Below are 18090 nucleotides of genomic sequence, written 5' to 3'. Positions count from 1 at the left end.
TATAATTGAAAGAATAATACAAATTGATAAATGGAGAGGGAAAAATGTAATAGATCTCGAGAGGAAAAAAAAGAACATATGGAGCATCTGAAGTGGAAGGATACATAAATGTTCAGCTGTCTATAGGTATGAGGTGTATGTATGTGTTCTGCTAATCACAGTCAAACTGCTGAACTGATGAACCTGAAATTGTACATGAAAATAGCTAGTATATGTGGTTCAAATCTATACTTTTTGCCATTTTGAAAGTTTCCCCTTTTCAAAGTTACAGCTATTTATAAGATGTCTGTGAATACCACAGGGGACAATTATAATGCAGGAACACCAATTTGACAGCCAGTGTTGTGCCCAGTGGTTTTCAGTTCATTTTGTAATTAGCAATTCACAAAGTTCTCCTCCAAGCTACCTTTTGGACGTTGACCAGTAAGCCATTGAAGTTTGCATCCAAACTTAAATACAAATCACACTAAAAAACAAACTACAAAATATTCAGTTTGACAGCTACCACCCTTTCCATGTCGGACACTGCCTTCCTTAAAGCCTTGATATCTACGGTGAAGTAACTGACTAACCTTATCCAACATTAATTATGATGGGCATCCTCTATCACTATGCACCCACTCCTACCAGTACTTTCAAGTATAGCTCCTACTTTCAGAAAGATTCAGAAGAACTGCCTTCATTATCTGGCATAACCCAGACCTTGAATGGTTCTCAATAGACTCATCAAGTCATGCCCCACAGTGAGATTACCCGCAGTCTTGAATTCTACCTTATTTTATTTTAATTTATTCTCATGGTATCCCACAGAAGCCTGTCCATTTTTGTTTTCTGTTTTATATTTTTTCACTGTTTTGTTCCCTCTGTATTATTTCTTCCTCTCTCTTTTTTGCTATATGCATTTTTGCTATTATCTTTTCCACCTACCTTGTCATATTCATCTAATCCATCCCTTAGTTTTTATTTTATTGTTCCCTTCTGTAATCTCTGAACTGAATGTGGCACAGTTCTTACTAATGTACTGTTTGCAATCTGCCACACTGGGTCACATTTTCCTTCATTCGTGCTACAGATCCTCATACAAGATGGTTGTATTCTGAATGACATACCCAACCTCACATCTCACTCAGCCCTCTCGTGCACGTCCCTGCTCCCTTTCTTGTCCAATCTTCGCAAACAAATTCTTCTGTCCTCCCCAAAGAAGGAATCTGACAGAGAGAGGGCATTTGCTACCACACTAAAATTCTTATAACATAAAATGAAATAATTTCACTGTCATCCTGAGAACAGTTTTGAAACCAACATAAAAATGTTAATTATCAAAAATCATTTATTTTGAATCACGTGATGTCACGCATGCTGGTGTTCTCCTTAAGTCTGTCTCTTGAATATGAAGGTAGTTTTCTTGCCTTAAGCGTATGTCTTACAGGCTTAGGCTGCAGGGTAACCAAGAACCTTGTGAACTCATGTTGTGAGGTACCTGCACTTGTAATAAATCTCTTTGTGCATGTGCACTTCATAATGTTTGTGTTGTATGTAGAAGTGGGTGGCACACAATTTGTGTTTGTGTGAGCGAGCATGTGATAGGGTAGTCAGATGTTGTTACAGAAAAACCTTTAACAAATCACCAATTACTTCAATATTCACTTAATTAACTGGGACTTTTCCCTAAATGGTTCACCTCATTTATATGAATCAGGTAACCAGAAAGTTATTTCAAAATTTTTGTTGATATAGTATTCAATAATTACAACTTGCGTGTGCTGGAAACTAAAGTGTAGATCAACGTGAATTCAGCAAGTTTTCACATTTAAATTGCCTGTAAAATCAGCAGTTTTTGTTGTGATTTAAAGAAAGCATCCAAAATGAAGTAGACATTGTTGTTATTGAACTATTATTCTATTTGACAAATGATACAGGACGGATATGAGGTAACTTAAAGAAAACTCTTTGTACAATGCATTTTGTCCCCCTACGGAAAAAATAAGTGAGTTTAGTTTGCTTCTTCCTTCCACTATAATGCGCTAACCAGTGTTATGTCTCCCACTAAAATTACACAGAGACCATTGAAACATCAGTCAATTCCAGTTGAACTCACAACAATGGAGTACAAAAATATTAACCAAAAATTTACGATCTACCTTTTGACTAGAATGTGGTGGCTGTTGCCGTCGTCGTCTCCAGTCCAACAACAGGTTCGACACAGCTCTCCATGGTAGTTTATGCCCTATTAGCCTCTTCAGCTTTCTTTGCCAAACATTTTACCAGGCATGTCAATACTTGCCCAACCAGTGTGCAGTGTGCTAGTCGTAGACATGAATTTTCAAATGAGATGTATGACTCGGTCCTCATTTCTTCATTACAAAAAGGTGAACATAAAATCTTCCACAGCAGTGATGTTCGAAATGGATGAGGATTTGTGTATATTTGTTATCTCTTTATTAGATCGTGGTCTGCCAGCTGTAGAAGTGTGTGTGTCTCCGCATCTCAGAAACGAGCCCAACACACAAAAAAAAATTGGTCTTTGCAACAATGTAACATCTTCAAATAATGGATTCAATTCAGTCTTGCAGATCCTTTTCCTTCAAATAAAGAAAACACAGAATCTTTGTACTGCTGGTCATGTTATACCAGGTTTGTCCCAAAAGTTGCAATTTTCTTGAAACAAAATGCCACCGCTATTATATCAATCTTTAAATGTACTCTCTGGTATCAGTAACTCTTTAGTACACTGTCCTCACAACTCTGGATAATCATAGCTGGATAATTCATCTTCCAAATTTTAAATAAACATCTTTGATTAACATATCTCTTGATGTGATTCAGTTCATCTGCAATCATAACTTCCCTTAATAATGAATCATAGCCAGAGATATTAATCCATAGAATTCCAGTATCTACATGTAATATTCTTTTCTAAATTGGTTAAAAAAAAATTAACTTCACATAATGTATCGCACAATTACTGAAAAGTCTTTAGAGATTACAGAATTACCAGTGAAGTCCATTGCACATTATTCTCAGTTAACACTTGCAGGAAGTACTGCTCGGTAATGTAATTTTTAATAGAAGCACATGAAATGTCTCTTGAAAGTGCAATGCCATGAGTTATTTCGATCTTCTCTGTCGTTCTGCCTTAGAATTCAGAGTTTAGGTACAGCTTATGATTTTACATTACAAGCAAAATCTTATTAACTTCTCCTTTGAGTAAACTGTTTATAGTCAGAGATATTACCATATTTAACAAAAAAATCAATTTTTTATGTTAATTAACTATTCTTCTCCTTTCCTGTGCCTCTAATTCTCTTCCTATGTTGAATTAACTTTCAATCAATTCGAAGAAAAAATCTCTCCTAAAAACCCAGACTCATATCATTGAACTTTGTAGTTTAGATTTCAGTAACTTCCAAGTATTCTTCAGAAATCATCGTAAATGCTTTTTCTTTACTAATAGTAAAAATCAACACAATTTGAGTGATACACTCACAGTTTCTTGTTCACGGTACGATCATCTCTACTGAAGTGGTTATAACATTGTTTCACCATTTATTTTGACATTTTAACAATGTGATAAGAGTATTGGAAAAATCTTCCAAGGGATCCTCCTATTGGCTAGCTGTCCTGGACTGCAATATTGGCCAGCTCCAGACAGGGCCGTGATGGCAGCATGTCTTTTCCACTCTCATGGGTATAACATGAAACAAAACACAACAAATACACCTTTCTTGAGTACAACAAAATGGAAAGTAAAGACAATTACAACTAACAGTAACAACATGCCTGATATCACCCAGTGGAAATAACCACATAGTGTTTCAAAGCTCCTTTTGAACACTACAGTCTGCATAACTATACCCCCGCCGGCGAAACGTTGCACTTGACAGTTCGCTTTTTGTCTAGTTAGGTTGGCTATACTGTAATAGTGATGTTGCAATAGCAGCCTCTATACACACAGCAGACGATACAGTTTTCCGTCCCGTCTCGTAAATGAATAAAAACTCGTTTTTAGTTGTACTACAATGACAGGAAGTAAACAACCATATAATAATGCATGTAAAAACATAACAATGCGCACCCTTTCGATAACGGAGCAAAGAAATACAAAAAACAAGCATCTGACGACTGGTACTTTAAAATCAATAATGTACGTAGTTTACAAAATACATAATAACCGAGATTGCAATAAATAACCAATATTAGTAAATTTTCGCTCACCAATTTACAGCGATAATGGCGCAATTCCATCCAGCTCACCATCGTCACTGTTGTCCGATTCATCGCTAAAACAGTCTTCATCGTCGTCATCAGCAAGACAAATCATTAATTGTTCATGGCCACTGATAATGCCTTCTATTGTCTGTGCTGCTCGTATAAGCTTCTCGACGTGCTCTACTTTTTTTCTCCATGAGGCTGCATCCACAGTCACAAGAGCTTCACGCAACAGCTTTTCCACTTCTGTTATTGTAAAGGACTTGTTGTTGTTCCTTACATACATTTTTACATCACTCCTTATTAACTCAATAGGGTTGAAATGGCAGTGATATGGTGGCAGTCTTATTACAGTATGACCCTGCTCCTTGGCAATTTCGTCTACTACATATGTAGGTGTCGTAGGCTTATTTTCTTTAACAAGAGAATATAACAGAACCTTTGTCATACTCATATCCGCTGCAATATTTCGAGCCTGTAACCACTTCACCATAACTTCTTTCCAATCGTTTGTGGTTGGGGCTTTGTTCTGTATCACCGAATGATATGGAGCATTGTCCATTACAATTGTTGTAGGGACAGGAAATTGTTTTAAAAGGTTCCTGAACCACTCAACAAATCGTGTGTGGTCCATATCTTCATGGTAATCAACAGTCTTTTTTGATCTAAAAACTAAAAGTGTGTCAGGGACAAAACCACTGGAGGAGCCTGCATGGACCACAATTAATCTAGCTCCTCTTCCCGTCGGCTGATGGCCGTTGCTGCTGGGTGTGTTATCCGTCCAACATTTACTGACAGCTTCCCCGGCATTAACCCACTTTTCGTCTAGCCAAATTATGGAATGACTGTCTCTGCCCACAATTTTGTGCAAGAAAATGCTACGAGCGGTAACAATATGTGCCCTCTCTAACAGTACTTTGCGTCCGTCTAGCGTTTTGTAACGGATACCCATATTTTTTAGCACAATTTTTAGCAATGTTTTACCACCCCTGAAGAGTTCACTTTCTTTTAAAGATATTAATAACTTAGCTACAGTCGGATACTCTTTTCTGCTGTAGTAAGCATAGACATGCCTACGAACTGCATCAGTCTGGAAAGAATCTAAATCTGTGATAGGACTAGGCCGCTTTTTCTTCTTTCCCGGGGTTGATAAAAATGTATTATTTGATCCAGACAGCTCGGAATCATTACGGCTCATTTCAGTATCTTCCAAGTTTTGTAGTAATACTCCCTTACTTACTACGGTTCTTGCACTAGTACCAAGAGTTTTCGACGTACGTTCCACCACTTTGTCGGCAGGAATTAATGGCTATCCATGAATGCTTACGTAGTTTTTCTCCTGCTCGTAAAACTCAAGAGTTCTGCATAGTAACCCCAGTGCCTGGCTGTTTAGCGGCACCCCTCGATGCAAATGATTGTCACTAGGTGAACGAAGTCTTTTCGATGGCATTTTCCAAGTATTTAAACTCACAACATAACAAAAGTCACAATGATATAGCACACAGTACAACGAAAACACGCGGTAAACAACATACAATTCACGTTGTATACACATTCACTAAACAAAGCCGGCAACGCGGGAACTTTGATGTCACAGCACGTGAGCAACAGCAGTGCTCACTGCGCTGTGATTGGCTGGCGCCCCACGCTGAACGCCTAGCGCCTATCGTTCTTCACTTGTTACTCTGTTACGCTGCCAGCTTCATACGCAAACGCCAAGTGCAATGTTTCAGCGGCCCGGGTATACCACAATGTACATCCATTTGAACCTTCCTATTTTACTCAAGCCTTGATCTCCTACACCTTTTACCCTCCACACTTCCTTCCATTACCAAACTGACAGTGCCTTCATGCCTCATAATGGGTCGTATCAATCACCCCTTCTTTTTGCCAAGTTGTACCATAAATGGTTTTTCCCCCCCAACTCAGTTCAGTACCTTCTCATTTGTTATTCAGTTTACGTCAACATTCTTCTATTAAACCACATTTGAAAAGCTTCTGGTCTCTTCTGAACTGCTTGTTGTCTATATTTCACTTCCATGCAAGGCTACACTCCAGACAAATACCCTCAGAAAAGACTTCCTAATACTGAAATTGATATTAACTATTCCGTGATCATCAATCACTTTGCTACCCAAATAGAAAAACTCATCTACTACTTTTAGTGTCACACTTACTACTCTGATCCCCTCAGCATCACCTGATTTAATTCTACTACATTACATTACGCATGTTTTACATTTGTTGATGTTCATCTTATAATCTCTTTTTGAGACACTATCCTTTCCGTCTAACTGTTCTTCCAAGCGCAGTGCCATTTCTGAGAGAATTACAGTATCATCAACAAACCTCATAGTTCTTATTTCTGTTTGTTGAACAGTAATTGCCTTCCAAATTTTCTCCTTTGTTTCCTTCATAGCTTGGTCAGTGCACAAATTGAATAACATTGGGGACAGGCTACATTCCTAATTCATTCCCTTCTCGATGACTGCTTTCTTTTTATACCCTTCGGCTGTCATAACTTGTATTTGATTTCTGTACAAGTTTTATATAACCTTTGGCTCTCTGTATGTTACCACTGCTACCTTCAGTACCTCTCTGTGTACAAATTCATTAAACATAGGTTCTCCTTGTTTCTAACTATCTTCTAAGATGGTTGTAGGATGTGTATTGCACTGTGTGTTCCTATATTCCTCCACAACACAAACTGTGCTTCTGTTGTGGTATTTCGCTGCCCAGCCAACCTCTACAGTATCGTTGTCTGTCCCTACCCCACCCCTGCTCAAGACCTGCCCCCCTAGTCAAACCCTGTCAGTGGCATCTCCTAGCCCATCAAAGAAAGGTTCATATGGGAAGCGGCCATGTGATCTACAAAGTTAACTGCAACCACTGAGCTACATTCTGTGTGCTTGACAACTTGACAAGCTGCCAGTCCACTTGCATGACCACCACCTAACTGTGGGTATAGAACAGCTGGACCATCCAGTTGCAAAATACGTCACCTAGCCCAGTGTGCTTCACTTTAATGACTGCTTCACAGCCTGTGCCATCTGGATTCTTTCCACCAATATTGTGAATTGAGCAGGTGGTAACTCCCCCTGCAGCATATCCTGCTTGATCACTGTGCAATGACCTTGGTGTCTGAGCGCACAAGTGGGGGAGAGAGAGAGAGAGAGAGAGAGAGAGAGGGGGGGGGGGGAGGGGGGGAGAGGTAGGAGGGGGGGAGAAAGAGTTGTTGTTGTTGTTGTTGTGAATATGTGAGAGTTTTACTTCAGAAGAAACAGTTTGTCCAAGAACTGAAAATAATTCTAGTATTCCCTTTTGTTGAGCCTGTCTGCGACCTAACGCCAGATCTATGTGGTGAGCAGCAATCTGTTTACATATTGTGTTTTTCTATCGTGTATTTCCCATTGTTTAAAGAAACAGAGTTATTTTTGTGGCTCTTACCTTATTTTCATTTTACCAGGTTTTCAGGAACCATTCGTAACCCGGTCACTGCAAATCACTTACGAAATACGCAAGCGAAGAAAGACAATGACATTTTAGAGCGTTTGTCTGCATCAAGTGGTTCCAGTATGAACAAAGCTTCAAGTGAGCTACCTAATTGGATAAAAAATAAGTATGTTGACTATTTTTCATTATATATAATAAATACTTGTTGATATAACTTTTAATGTTTTTGTAAATGTTTTCTGTGTTTGGTGTTCATTAATCTCACTTTTTAAAACCATAGTATTTCTTAACTTATTCTTTCTTCTGCAAGGACTGTCAAGGATGATAAAAAAACTGAAAACAACAGCAGAATTGAAGAAAACACTCCATCTTTTGTGATGAAAGAAAGGATTAGGAGCAATTCACAAAAAAACTCGGAGAAAATCAGCGATAAAGGATCATCATCTTTAGTTTTGAAGGAACAAAACTGTATGATTATAAGTGATGCTGAGTCACTGGACCACAAACAAAAACGGAAAAGTGCCGCTGATCCATTTTACTTAGAAATTACAGAGAATGTTTCTCCTAAACAGAAAAACTGCAAGCTTGCGAAAAAAGAAGATCGGAAAGCGGTAAGAAAAAATACATCTACTGTAAGTTTTTGTGCATCAGCCCTAAGTGCTTACAGTCAGTCATCTCATGATGGCTACTAAAGTGTACGTGTGCAGGAACTACAAATATATTTTAGCATTAAGATATGTTAAAGAGGTTTCTGCGCACAAGACATGATACGGTTAGTGTTGAAATTGTGATACAGTTTCTAGCACAAAAGCAATCCCAGTGTCAAATCCCTCACAGTTTAATGTATATTTGATCACATCAGCCAACATTTAACATGAAAGGTAAAAAGTTCTGATGATATCCATGTGTTGGTTGAAAAGACTGTGCTGAATCAATTGCTGATAGCTGTCTGTGGATGCCTGAATGCTGTAATTGTTTGGCATTGAGGAGATTATGTATAATATATTATAACAATGAAGATATGTATTGTTCTGTTTGTCAGAGAAATTTCTGAACTATAGGTGTAGGCTCGATCGGCACTCTACAATTGGTATGTCTGTAATTTTGACATGAGATTTGAAATCTGATTACAGAATCTTCAACAAAGTTATGGAAATTTAGTTTGGTCTGCTAAAAATGTCATAAAAAAGACAAGTGTATGAATCCAAGTTGTTTTTCACTCTGCCCAACTGTAATGAAACTTTTTGAAATTGAGAAAAATAAATTAACAGGTGTTACTCCTCTCAGTCTGCACACATGTCGAGAAATAACCATTACAATAAAATTAATGAAATTTATGTTCATGTTTTGATATACCATCACCAGTTTTTCATCCACACTATCTGCAAATGTGATAGGAAAGAAAAATGTAGTGGTATAGGGATCCATTAGATTTTTGGCATATAGCAGATATTCAATTTCTTCAACTGATCTTTCGGCCATCTTCTGAGTGAGCTATGGGACTGAAGCTATAGCACTCTATTTCATTTTTGTAAACTTGAGAGCCACTCTTGTGTTTCAGATAACAAATGTGAATGCTATAGTTTCTGTCTTTCAGCTCACTCGGAAGTTGGCCATAATATCAGTTGAAGAAATGGAGTCTCTGTGGCTGCACACCTGGTATCTAGTGGATCAGTCAATACACCACAAAAATATAAAGCTGTACACAGTGACACAAAGCCAACCATCCCACATTATTGTCTGGCAGACATGTAATTTTGTGTTATTTTATTCCTCTGACAGGTAGTTAGCAATGCCTCAGTTTTGGAGAATCACATCAGTGTTAATAAGAAGTCAGTGTCATCAGTTATCAACCCGAGCACTTGCAAAACTGTGTCTGAATCCATATCACCAGATATAACCCAAAGGTGAGTCACATAGGGATGAGGTATTCTTTTATGAATAAATTAATTGTAGCAGTTTAAATGTAATGCAATTGTTGTCTCCCAGTAAACTTACTGTTAAGCATCTGTTGTTAAATTATTATTCAAGCAGAATAAACAATAGTATACTGTGTGTGAGCATGACTTTTGCAGCTGTCATCATCAGTCAGATTTTTATGGATAGGTGCGTGCATTGTCTTGTTGTTGTATTGATAGTGTTTTGAGCGTTGTAGCATGTAGGCATCGCCAGCGGTATACTTACTATTGGGCCATTGTGCATTTTATATAGCATTTTTTCATCCTATTCACAATGAGCTTGTCAAAAACTTCATTGAACTCTAATGACAGTATTGTGAAAAATTGCAGACTAAACAATAGTTTACTGCGTGTGAGCATGACTTTTGCAGCTGTCATCATCAGTCAGTTTTTTATGGATAGGCGCGTGCATTGTCTTGTTGTTGTATTGATAGTGTTTTGGGCGTTGTAGCATGTAGGCATCGCCAGTGGTATACTTACTATTGGGCCATTGTGCATTCTATATAGCATTTTTTCATCCTATTCACAATGAGCTTGTCAAAAACTTCATTGAACTCTAATGACAGTATTGTGAAAAATTGCAGCTCACCATATAGAGGAGATGTTGAGTCATGAACAGACACATGACAAAACGACTGCCATACATGCTGACCATTTTCTAAAGTAGTCAATACACACACATTCACACAAGCAAGACTCACAGACATGACCACTGTCTCAGGTCACTGAAGCCAGGTTGCGAGCAAATGCATTTAATGGGAGAAGCTGTTTAGGAGGTCGGAGTAAAGAGGAGACTGGGGCAGGGAGAGTGAAGGATAGCAGGGTGGGGGGAGGGGGGAGAAGGTAAAGTGCTGCTTGTGAAAGCTTGCAGGGACATGGTAGGGACGGGGGGCCAAAATCTCAACATGTATGGAAGTATTTGTTGGGTCTGTTTCCATCTTAACATCTCCTCTATATGGTGAGCAACAGTCTTTTGTTTTCATGATATTGTCATTATTTCATCTTGGATTTTTCATTTAACTCCATTTTGACTTATTGGCAAGGTAGGAACAGAGTGACTGACGTCCTCCAATAGTAGCAGTTTTGTTTTAATTCCTGTTGGCAATTACTGACAAATGAGAGGTAAGCTAGTACAGTAACATAGTCCTGCTTCTGTGTGTTACCTGGTGGTGGCTGAGATAACAAATGCGTTGTGTGCCTTCAGTCATTATATTTACTGCTAGTGGGCTTTCTTGAAAGTGCTGTTGGTCCATAGACACCTGTCGGCTGTGGTCTTGCGCATCATTATTTTTCAACCTCCCACTCCAGGTGGAAAGAAAAGTTGCACAGACGATGGATGGTGCAGTTATTGGGATGTATGTTCTCACCAGTTGCAGCAAGCATCTTTAAGGAAACTCACAAAGAATCAGTGCTCGCACCTGCATTATTGTGTCTCAAATGGTGCCATAGTATTCTGGCCAGACAGTGAAGAGGAACAACAAAAGGATCTGAAGCTGCCCCTCGTATTAACAGATTATGAAACATCCGTCCAATGAGCCCCATAGTCCACAAGGGGAAGTAAAGTCTATGACATAATTTAAATGGCTAATGTGGGTTGTGCATTAAATTGAGCATGGTTGGAGATAGAGTATCGCCTGCCGAAAATACCTTGGAGAACCACAACTGTTCTCCTCTACACACACACTATGAATCATAATTTTTGCAGCAAAACACCTTATTTGTCTACTGTAGAATAGTATATTGGCCCTTTGTTCAATTTGGCTTCATCTTACTCATTTAGATTATATGTCAGCCTCACATTGATAACAGAAGTCAGACCTAGAGACAATTGTGGTAATAGCTGCACCATAAATGAATCATCTTAAAGATATTGGACTGATGATCATGATTGTTATTCTCTTAAAAAGCTCTATTTTACACTTGCATTGCCTGTTACATCCCACACAAGCTTACTGCAGCTACTACTTCAAAATAAAAAAGTCTATCACTGTCTAAGCCAGCTTCTTTGCCTCTGCAGAAGGAACAATCCATAAGAAAGTGAATAAATAAAGGCAACAGAAAATCATGATTGAGCAGGGTGGTGCACTTCAAACGTCTGTCCGGCTGTCCAAATTTAGGTTTTTCCATTATATCCGTAAATTGCTCCAGTCAAATGCTGGGATGGTTCCTTTGAAACGGGAACAGCCAATTTCCTTCTTGTCCTGCCCGAAGTTACAAAATGTAAATATTATGTAGAGTATTATAAATAAACTGAAACTGTTTATAAGATGTTACAGTATTTCCCTGATATTTCAATTGTATTTTATTTTTATAATGGTGTAGACAGCAGCTTACAGATTTTTTATTTATTTATTTTTCAAGACTGTCAACAACTTCTTCTGACAACAAGAGAGATTTGACACAAGAGAATACTCCATCATTTGTCATGAGGCAAAAGACAAGCCGTGAAGGTGAAGAGAAAGAAAAAAATAAACCTTCACACAAGCCTGAGTCTTCTGCAGTACATAAAGATGATGTAAATGTCGCAGGAAAACAAAGCATGGGGCAGAAGACTACAGCTGCCAGTAAGAAAACTGCTTATTATTTAGAAGTGGAGGAAGAACAAAATTCCAGAGTCTCTCTGGATCGTCTTTCAAATTCAGCTGACATGCAAAAGGTTTGTTGGTGACAAAGAATAGTTAAGTGCCTAGCAAAAATATTGACAACAATATATGTTCAACAGCAATAGCACAGATACTGGTAAACTATGGACAGTTGGTGTTTTGGTGAAACACTGCAGCAACACCTCATTGAGTCTCCCTCCCTCCCTTCCTCCCTCCCTCCCCCTGACAATGGTCTTGAAACTGACAACAACAAATACTTGTTCCAAAATACAATCTATTCAGTATTTACTCTTTTAAACTAAATTATTTAAGTGGAATTTCAGCTTATTGCATAAAAATATTCATCAGGAACCAAAGTAGAAACTATTTGTCACATGAACACAAATGTTTCCAGGGCAGATGTGGACTTTGAGCATAATATGATGGTTATGAACTGCAAATTAAAATTGAAGAAATGGCAAAAATGTAGGGAATTAAGGAGATGAACCTGGATAGGTTGAATGAACCAGAGGTTGTTACATGTTTCAAAGGGAGCATTAGGCAACAATGGATTGAAACAGGGGGACAGAATAGAATAGATGTTGAATGAGTAGTTTTGAGTGATAAAATATTGAAAGCAGCAGACCATTCCTTGAATAGTAAGTGAAATACTGAATGTAACTGACAAATAGAGAAAATATAAAAGTTAAGCAAATGAAGCAGATAAAAGGAAATGAAGATGTCTAAAAAATGAAATGGATGAAAAGAACAAAATGGTAGAACAGAAATGTCTAGATCAGAAATGCAAAATTGTGTAGGTAGGCATGACTATGGGAAAGATAGATGTTACCTGTAGGCAAATTAGAGGGACCTTTGGAGAACAGAGAAACAGCTGTATGAATATCAAGAGCTCAAATGGCATGCCAATACTAAACAAAGAAAGGAAAGCCAAAAGAGGGAAGGAATATATAGAAGGGCTATACAAAGGAAAGAAACTTGAAGACAGTACAGGGTTAGCTGAATGAGTCATTGGATTTCAAAGCACTATTTATTGACAAGTATGACATACAAAGAAGGGTGATACATGGAAAGATAGATGCACTCACCAAATTTTAAAAGCTCACCTTGTGGCATGCGAGCACACTAGGTGGCAGTCCTGTGTTGGCACTCTAAAAGATGATGGCAGTGGAGGAGAAGAGTTTTTGTGTGATAGACTATGCAAAGTGTTCATCTGTTACGAGTGTTGAGCATGCATTTATATGCAAATACAGAAAAGCTGCACCGGGATTTCAGAGCATTTTGCATTGGTTTCGCCAGTTTTGTACGGGTTGTCTTTGTAAAGGGAAAAATCATGAGACTATGGGTTGTCTCAGAGAAAATCAAGAGGGGCATAAGACAGAGCTTTGTACAAAGCCTGCAAAAATGAACTGTTCTTGTGAGCTGTGTACTGAGCAATCTGCAGAAAACAGTGTGTAATGTTTTGCGGCATTTTGCATTTCAAACGCTACCATGTGCAACTGTTACAACAGCTGATTCCAGAAGATTATGCCCACCAACTGGAGTTTTGTACTCATGTGCAGCAAGATGGAAGAAGATGATTATTATTATTATTATTATTATTATTATTATTATGACTGCTTTGTGGAGGCATTGATTTTCGGTCAAATGACAATTTGCCATTTGTTGGGAAACATGTATCATCACAATATGATTGTGTGAGGTACTGAATTGCTGCAGGTCCATGTGGAGTTGGAAACGGATTCACCAAAAGTGAATGTTTTCTGTGCTATATCCAAGACAAAGGTGTATGGCCTCTTTTCCTTCATCAGGCAGACAGTGACAGGTTCTGACTGCTGACTCTTTGACTTCTATCTTTCAACAGGACATATCTCCACCTCATTGGAGCACAATTGTCTGTGCCTTTTTAAACAGAGAACTGCCACATCACTGGATAGGGGATGATGGTGTGTGTGGCATTCTGCTCCTGTTGCTGTGCCCCCCGCCCCCCAAATCTCCATCTCATGCCATGTGATTTCTTCCTGTAGGATTATGTTAAGTGCAAATTTTATGTCCCCCTAGAGCCAACAATGCTGCATGTAACCCTAGTGCCAACAATGCTGCAAGAACTGCAGGAACGCTTCACTGCTGTAGTGATGGACATTGAAGGAAATATGCTAGTAAACATATGGATGGAAATGGATTACTGTTTGCTGAGTGGCCAAGGGTGAACATATTGAACATTTGCAGAATGTTCCAGAAACTTTGGTGAGGGTATTTACTTTTTTATGTATCACCTGTCTTTGTACATTGTATACTTGTAAATAAAGACTGCTTTGAACCCTGACGAATAATTTAGGCCAACCCTATATCATGGAAATGAAAAAAGAAGCAGATAGAAAGGGAACTATGGTACTTAGTGCAGAAAGACCTAAGTCAAAATGAAGCATACGGAGAAGATGATAGTCCTTCAAAATTACTGAGATTTCTGTGTGTATTAAACATGACTAAACTATTCCACCTGGTATTAATTATATCTGGGACACACAAAATACCCTCAAACATTGAAAAGAATGTAGTTAGTAATTCCAAAGATGACGGGTACTGACAGATGAGAATATTGCTGCACCATTAGCTTAATAATACATTGTTACCACTTACTTACTAACACAAATTATCTGTAGAAGAATAGAAAGCCTGATAGAAGCTGATCATGTGCAATATGATTGTGAGTTCTGAAGAAATGTAAGAACGTGCAAGGCAGTGCTGAAAATACTACTTATCTTGGAAGATAGATTGAAATATTGTCATCCTACAGTTATAGCAATTGGAGTTTTGAAGAAAGTTTTTGACAATGTTGACTGAAATAAACGTTTTCAAATTCTTAAGGTGGTTGTGTTAAAATACAGGGAGGGAAAGGGCTTCTGAAACTTGTACAGAAACCAAATTGCAGTTACAAGAGTTGAACGAGATGAATAGGAGGCAGTAGTTTGGAAGGAAGTGAGACAGGGTTGTATCCTATCATGTTAGTTAGTGACTTCATGTTGCATGGATCGTTTGCTCAATAATTTGTAATGATATGGACCAAAGAGAAATTTGTAAAAGAAATAAAAGCTCAGGAAAAAAAAAATCTATAAGGTTTGTCGATGACATAGTAATTCTATTCTGTCGGATATAGCAAAGGAGTTGGAAGTTTGTGGAACGGAATGGATAGTGTCTTGAAAAGAAATTATCAAACAAAGTAGAACATGGGTAGTGGATTGTAATCAAATGTAATATGGCGATGCTCTGAAAATGATATTTAGAAATGCAATTCTAAAAGTAATAGAAAAACCTTGCTATGTGGACAGCAAAATTAAATATAACGGCTGAAGTTAAAGAGGACATGAAATGCAGACTGGCAACAGCAAGAAAAACATTTCAGAGAAACATAAATATTTTAGAATCTAATGGAAATGTGGGAGATTAAGAAGTCTTTTCTGAAAGTATTTGTGTGGAAGTGAAATGTGGGCAATAAGTAGTACAGACAGGAAGGTAATAGAAACTTTTGAAATGTGATGCTACAGAAGAATCCTGAAGATGAAGGGTAGAATGAATTTCTAATGAAGAGGTTCTGAACCAAATCATATAGAACAGAAATTAATGGCTTAACTTGACTATTTTGATCTTAATTATTATAATTCTTTTAACACTTTGTAGAGAAGTGACAATAGATATCTTTGTAGATTAAGAATAAGTATCATAACCTCCACTGTGCAGTTATGTAAATAAATGTTTCTTTAACTACATCTTATTCTTACATTTCAGGCATGTATAGGTGTCAACTCGGCAGGCTCTTTGTCAAAACCAGTTCTTCACCCAAGAAAGCAACAGGCTCGAGTAAGTGACCATTTCTGTATCAAAATTATAAAATTTTTCTGTTTTGTATTCAAGTGTTGTATATTTAAAATTTCATAAATTCTACTCTTTTTAGTCCGATATGTTGTTGAAAAGGGTCACTGTAAAATTTTCCATAACCATATATTTTTTATCTTGTACTGGATTAATCTGTAGACTGTAAGCAACTGAACAAGTAAAAAAATAGTAATCGAACAAAAAAACTGAAATAAGTTATTCTTATATGACTTGATAAAGGTAACCCTCAAGTTTATTGAATTCTTTTATACTTTTTAATCAATGAGACATGGACTCAATCCTTCCACAAATAGCTGGAAAAATTTGCGATAGTTGGAACACATGTGATGCATTGAGACTTTGGAACTTCCTGTGTTTTTTGTTATGATTCTTGTAATGGCATATTTGAAATAGGAATTAGGTTTGAAAGGCTGTTTGTAGTTTATCTTCTTTTAGAAAGGTCCAGAGCTTAAGTGTTCATCATACTAGGAAAAGTATTTGAGTATTGTGTCATCTAAAAATTAAGGTACCAGTACTACCAGTCACCTACATGTCTCTGATTAGACAATTACAAAACGATTTATCCCATATGAGATTATTATTTTCCTTGTGTTGATATATTTTATGATTAGTTTTAGTTAAGTTGATGAAACTGTTTGACAAAGAGGTTCTACTCCTGCCAAAGAGTACTCACTCACATTGTAATATAAGATCTCGTTGGTTTTGGCATCATCAGCACAATGTATGTTGCACATAAGGCACAAAGCTGGTTCCTACCATCATGTTATCTCTAAATGTGAAATTGACACATTGCATTGTGTGCTACATAGTGTTACATTGTTTTACCTTTGTGGGATGATATTGGAAGTATTTCTTCATCTTAGAAGATACTAGTAAAGCGTAAATTATGTACCTTTTTTGTGCAATATCAAAATTTGTAATGTGTCCTGAATTTGGATCTTGAAAATATATTTCATCCACCTCATTTTCATCAAAATCACCATTTTGGTTAAAAATTACATATTGGGTACCCCCTTGCGTTTTTCAATATTCATGGACATAAACGTTAGGCTTTATCACCATCAATTTGCAACCACAACCAGATTTTTTGCTTCCACATTCATTGGCTTCACCAACTCACAACCAGATTGTCATCTTCCAACCTAACCTAGATCTCAGGTTGCGCTACAGATCAGTACGTTATTATCACACCCAAGATTTCGGAGGGGAGGATTTTAATACATAACTTCAGTCCCAGTTTGATGTGTGTAATAAAGAAACGTAACTTTTTTAAAATTTAATCCAGTCTGATCACTCTAGCAAAAACTTGCTTATCATCCAAATAAATTGAGCCCACTCTTTTGGAGCTTTGAGTTTATTGATGTGTATTTTGTGCTCTCATTTGTCTCATGTATAGTGCTTGTTCGAATGGAGGTTATTTTACCTCTGAAATACGCTCATGTGTAATTTGTTCTCTCATTTGTTTCATGGGTGGTGATCATTCGAATGGGGGGCTGTGTTATGTCTGGAATATTTTTCCTAAGAAAATGTCAGCATCAGTAAGTCATACAATAGAGCTGCACGCCCTCTTGAAATATAACAGCTGTGGCTCCCCTTGCTTTCAGCTTTCACAGTTATAATATAGCAAGGGTATGTTGGCAGATGTTATAAGACCAAATCAGTCATTCATTCAGACTGTTGTCTTGCAACTACCAAAATGGCTGCTGCCCCTCTTTCAGAACCATATGTTAGTCAGACATCTGCATCATAGATACCCTTTGTTGTGCTTACACCTATGGTACTGCTGTCAATATCATTGTGGGTGAACAAGCCTCTCCACTTCCAAAAAGTCCATGATTCTTGGGGAGGGATTGAAAGGGGAGAGGGGGTTGATTAATTTTCTGCCAATATTTTTCATCTGCTGCCTTAATCGGCTTCATTTTAAGTGGAATTCAGTTTACTCTCACCCTCATTTCTCTCCTATTGACTATAAAAAA

General features: G+C 37.6%; 1 protein-coding gene across 1 annotated transcript in view; it reads left to right on the top strand.

The window, feature by feature from the left end:
- LOC126457317 (protein MCM10 homolog) overlaps positions 1-18090 on the top strand; it is a 91027-nt gene that overhangs the window by 48511 nt on the left and 24426 nt on the right. Inside the window, exons 9-13 of the mRNA XM_050093511.1 lie at positions 7676-7828; positions 7973-8273; positions 9445-9569; positions 11982-12276; positions 16007-16078. Coding sequence (XP_049949468.1) covers positions 7676-7828; positions 7973-8273; positions 9445-9569; positions 11982-12276; positions 16007-16078 — 946 coding nt within the window. The remainder of the gene's footprint in view (positions 1-7675; positions 7829-7972; positions 8274-9444; positions 9570-11981; positions 12277-16006; positions 16079-18090) is intronic.

The sequence above is a fragment of the Schistocerca serialis genome, chromosome 2 (assembly GCF_023864345.2).
Source record: "Schistocerca serialis cubense isolate TAMUIC-IGC-003099 chromosome 2, iqSchSeri2.2, whole genome shotgun sequence".
Taxonomy (NCBI): Eukaryota; Metazoa; Arthropoda; class Insecta; order Orthoptera; family Acrididae; genus Schistocerca; species Schistocerca serialis.
The sequence above is the reverse complement of the archived record's forward strand: the minus strand, read 5'-3'. Positions and strand labels throughout refer to the sequence as shown.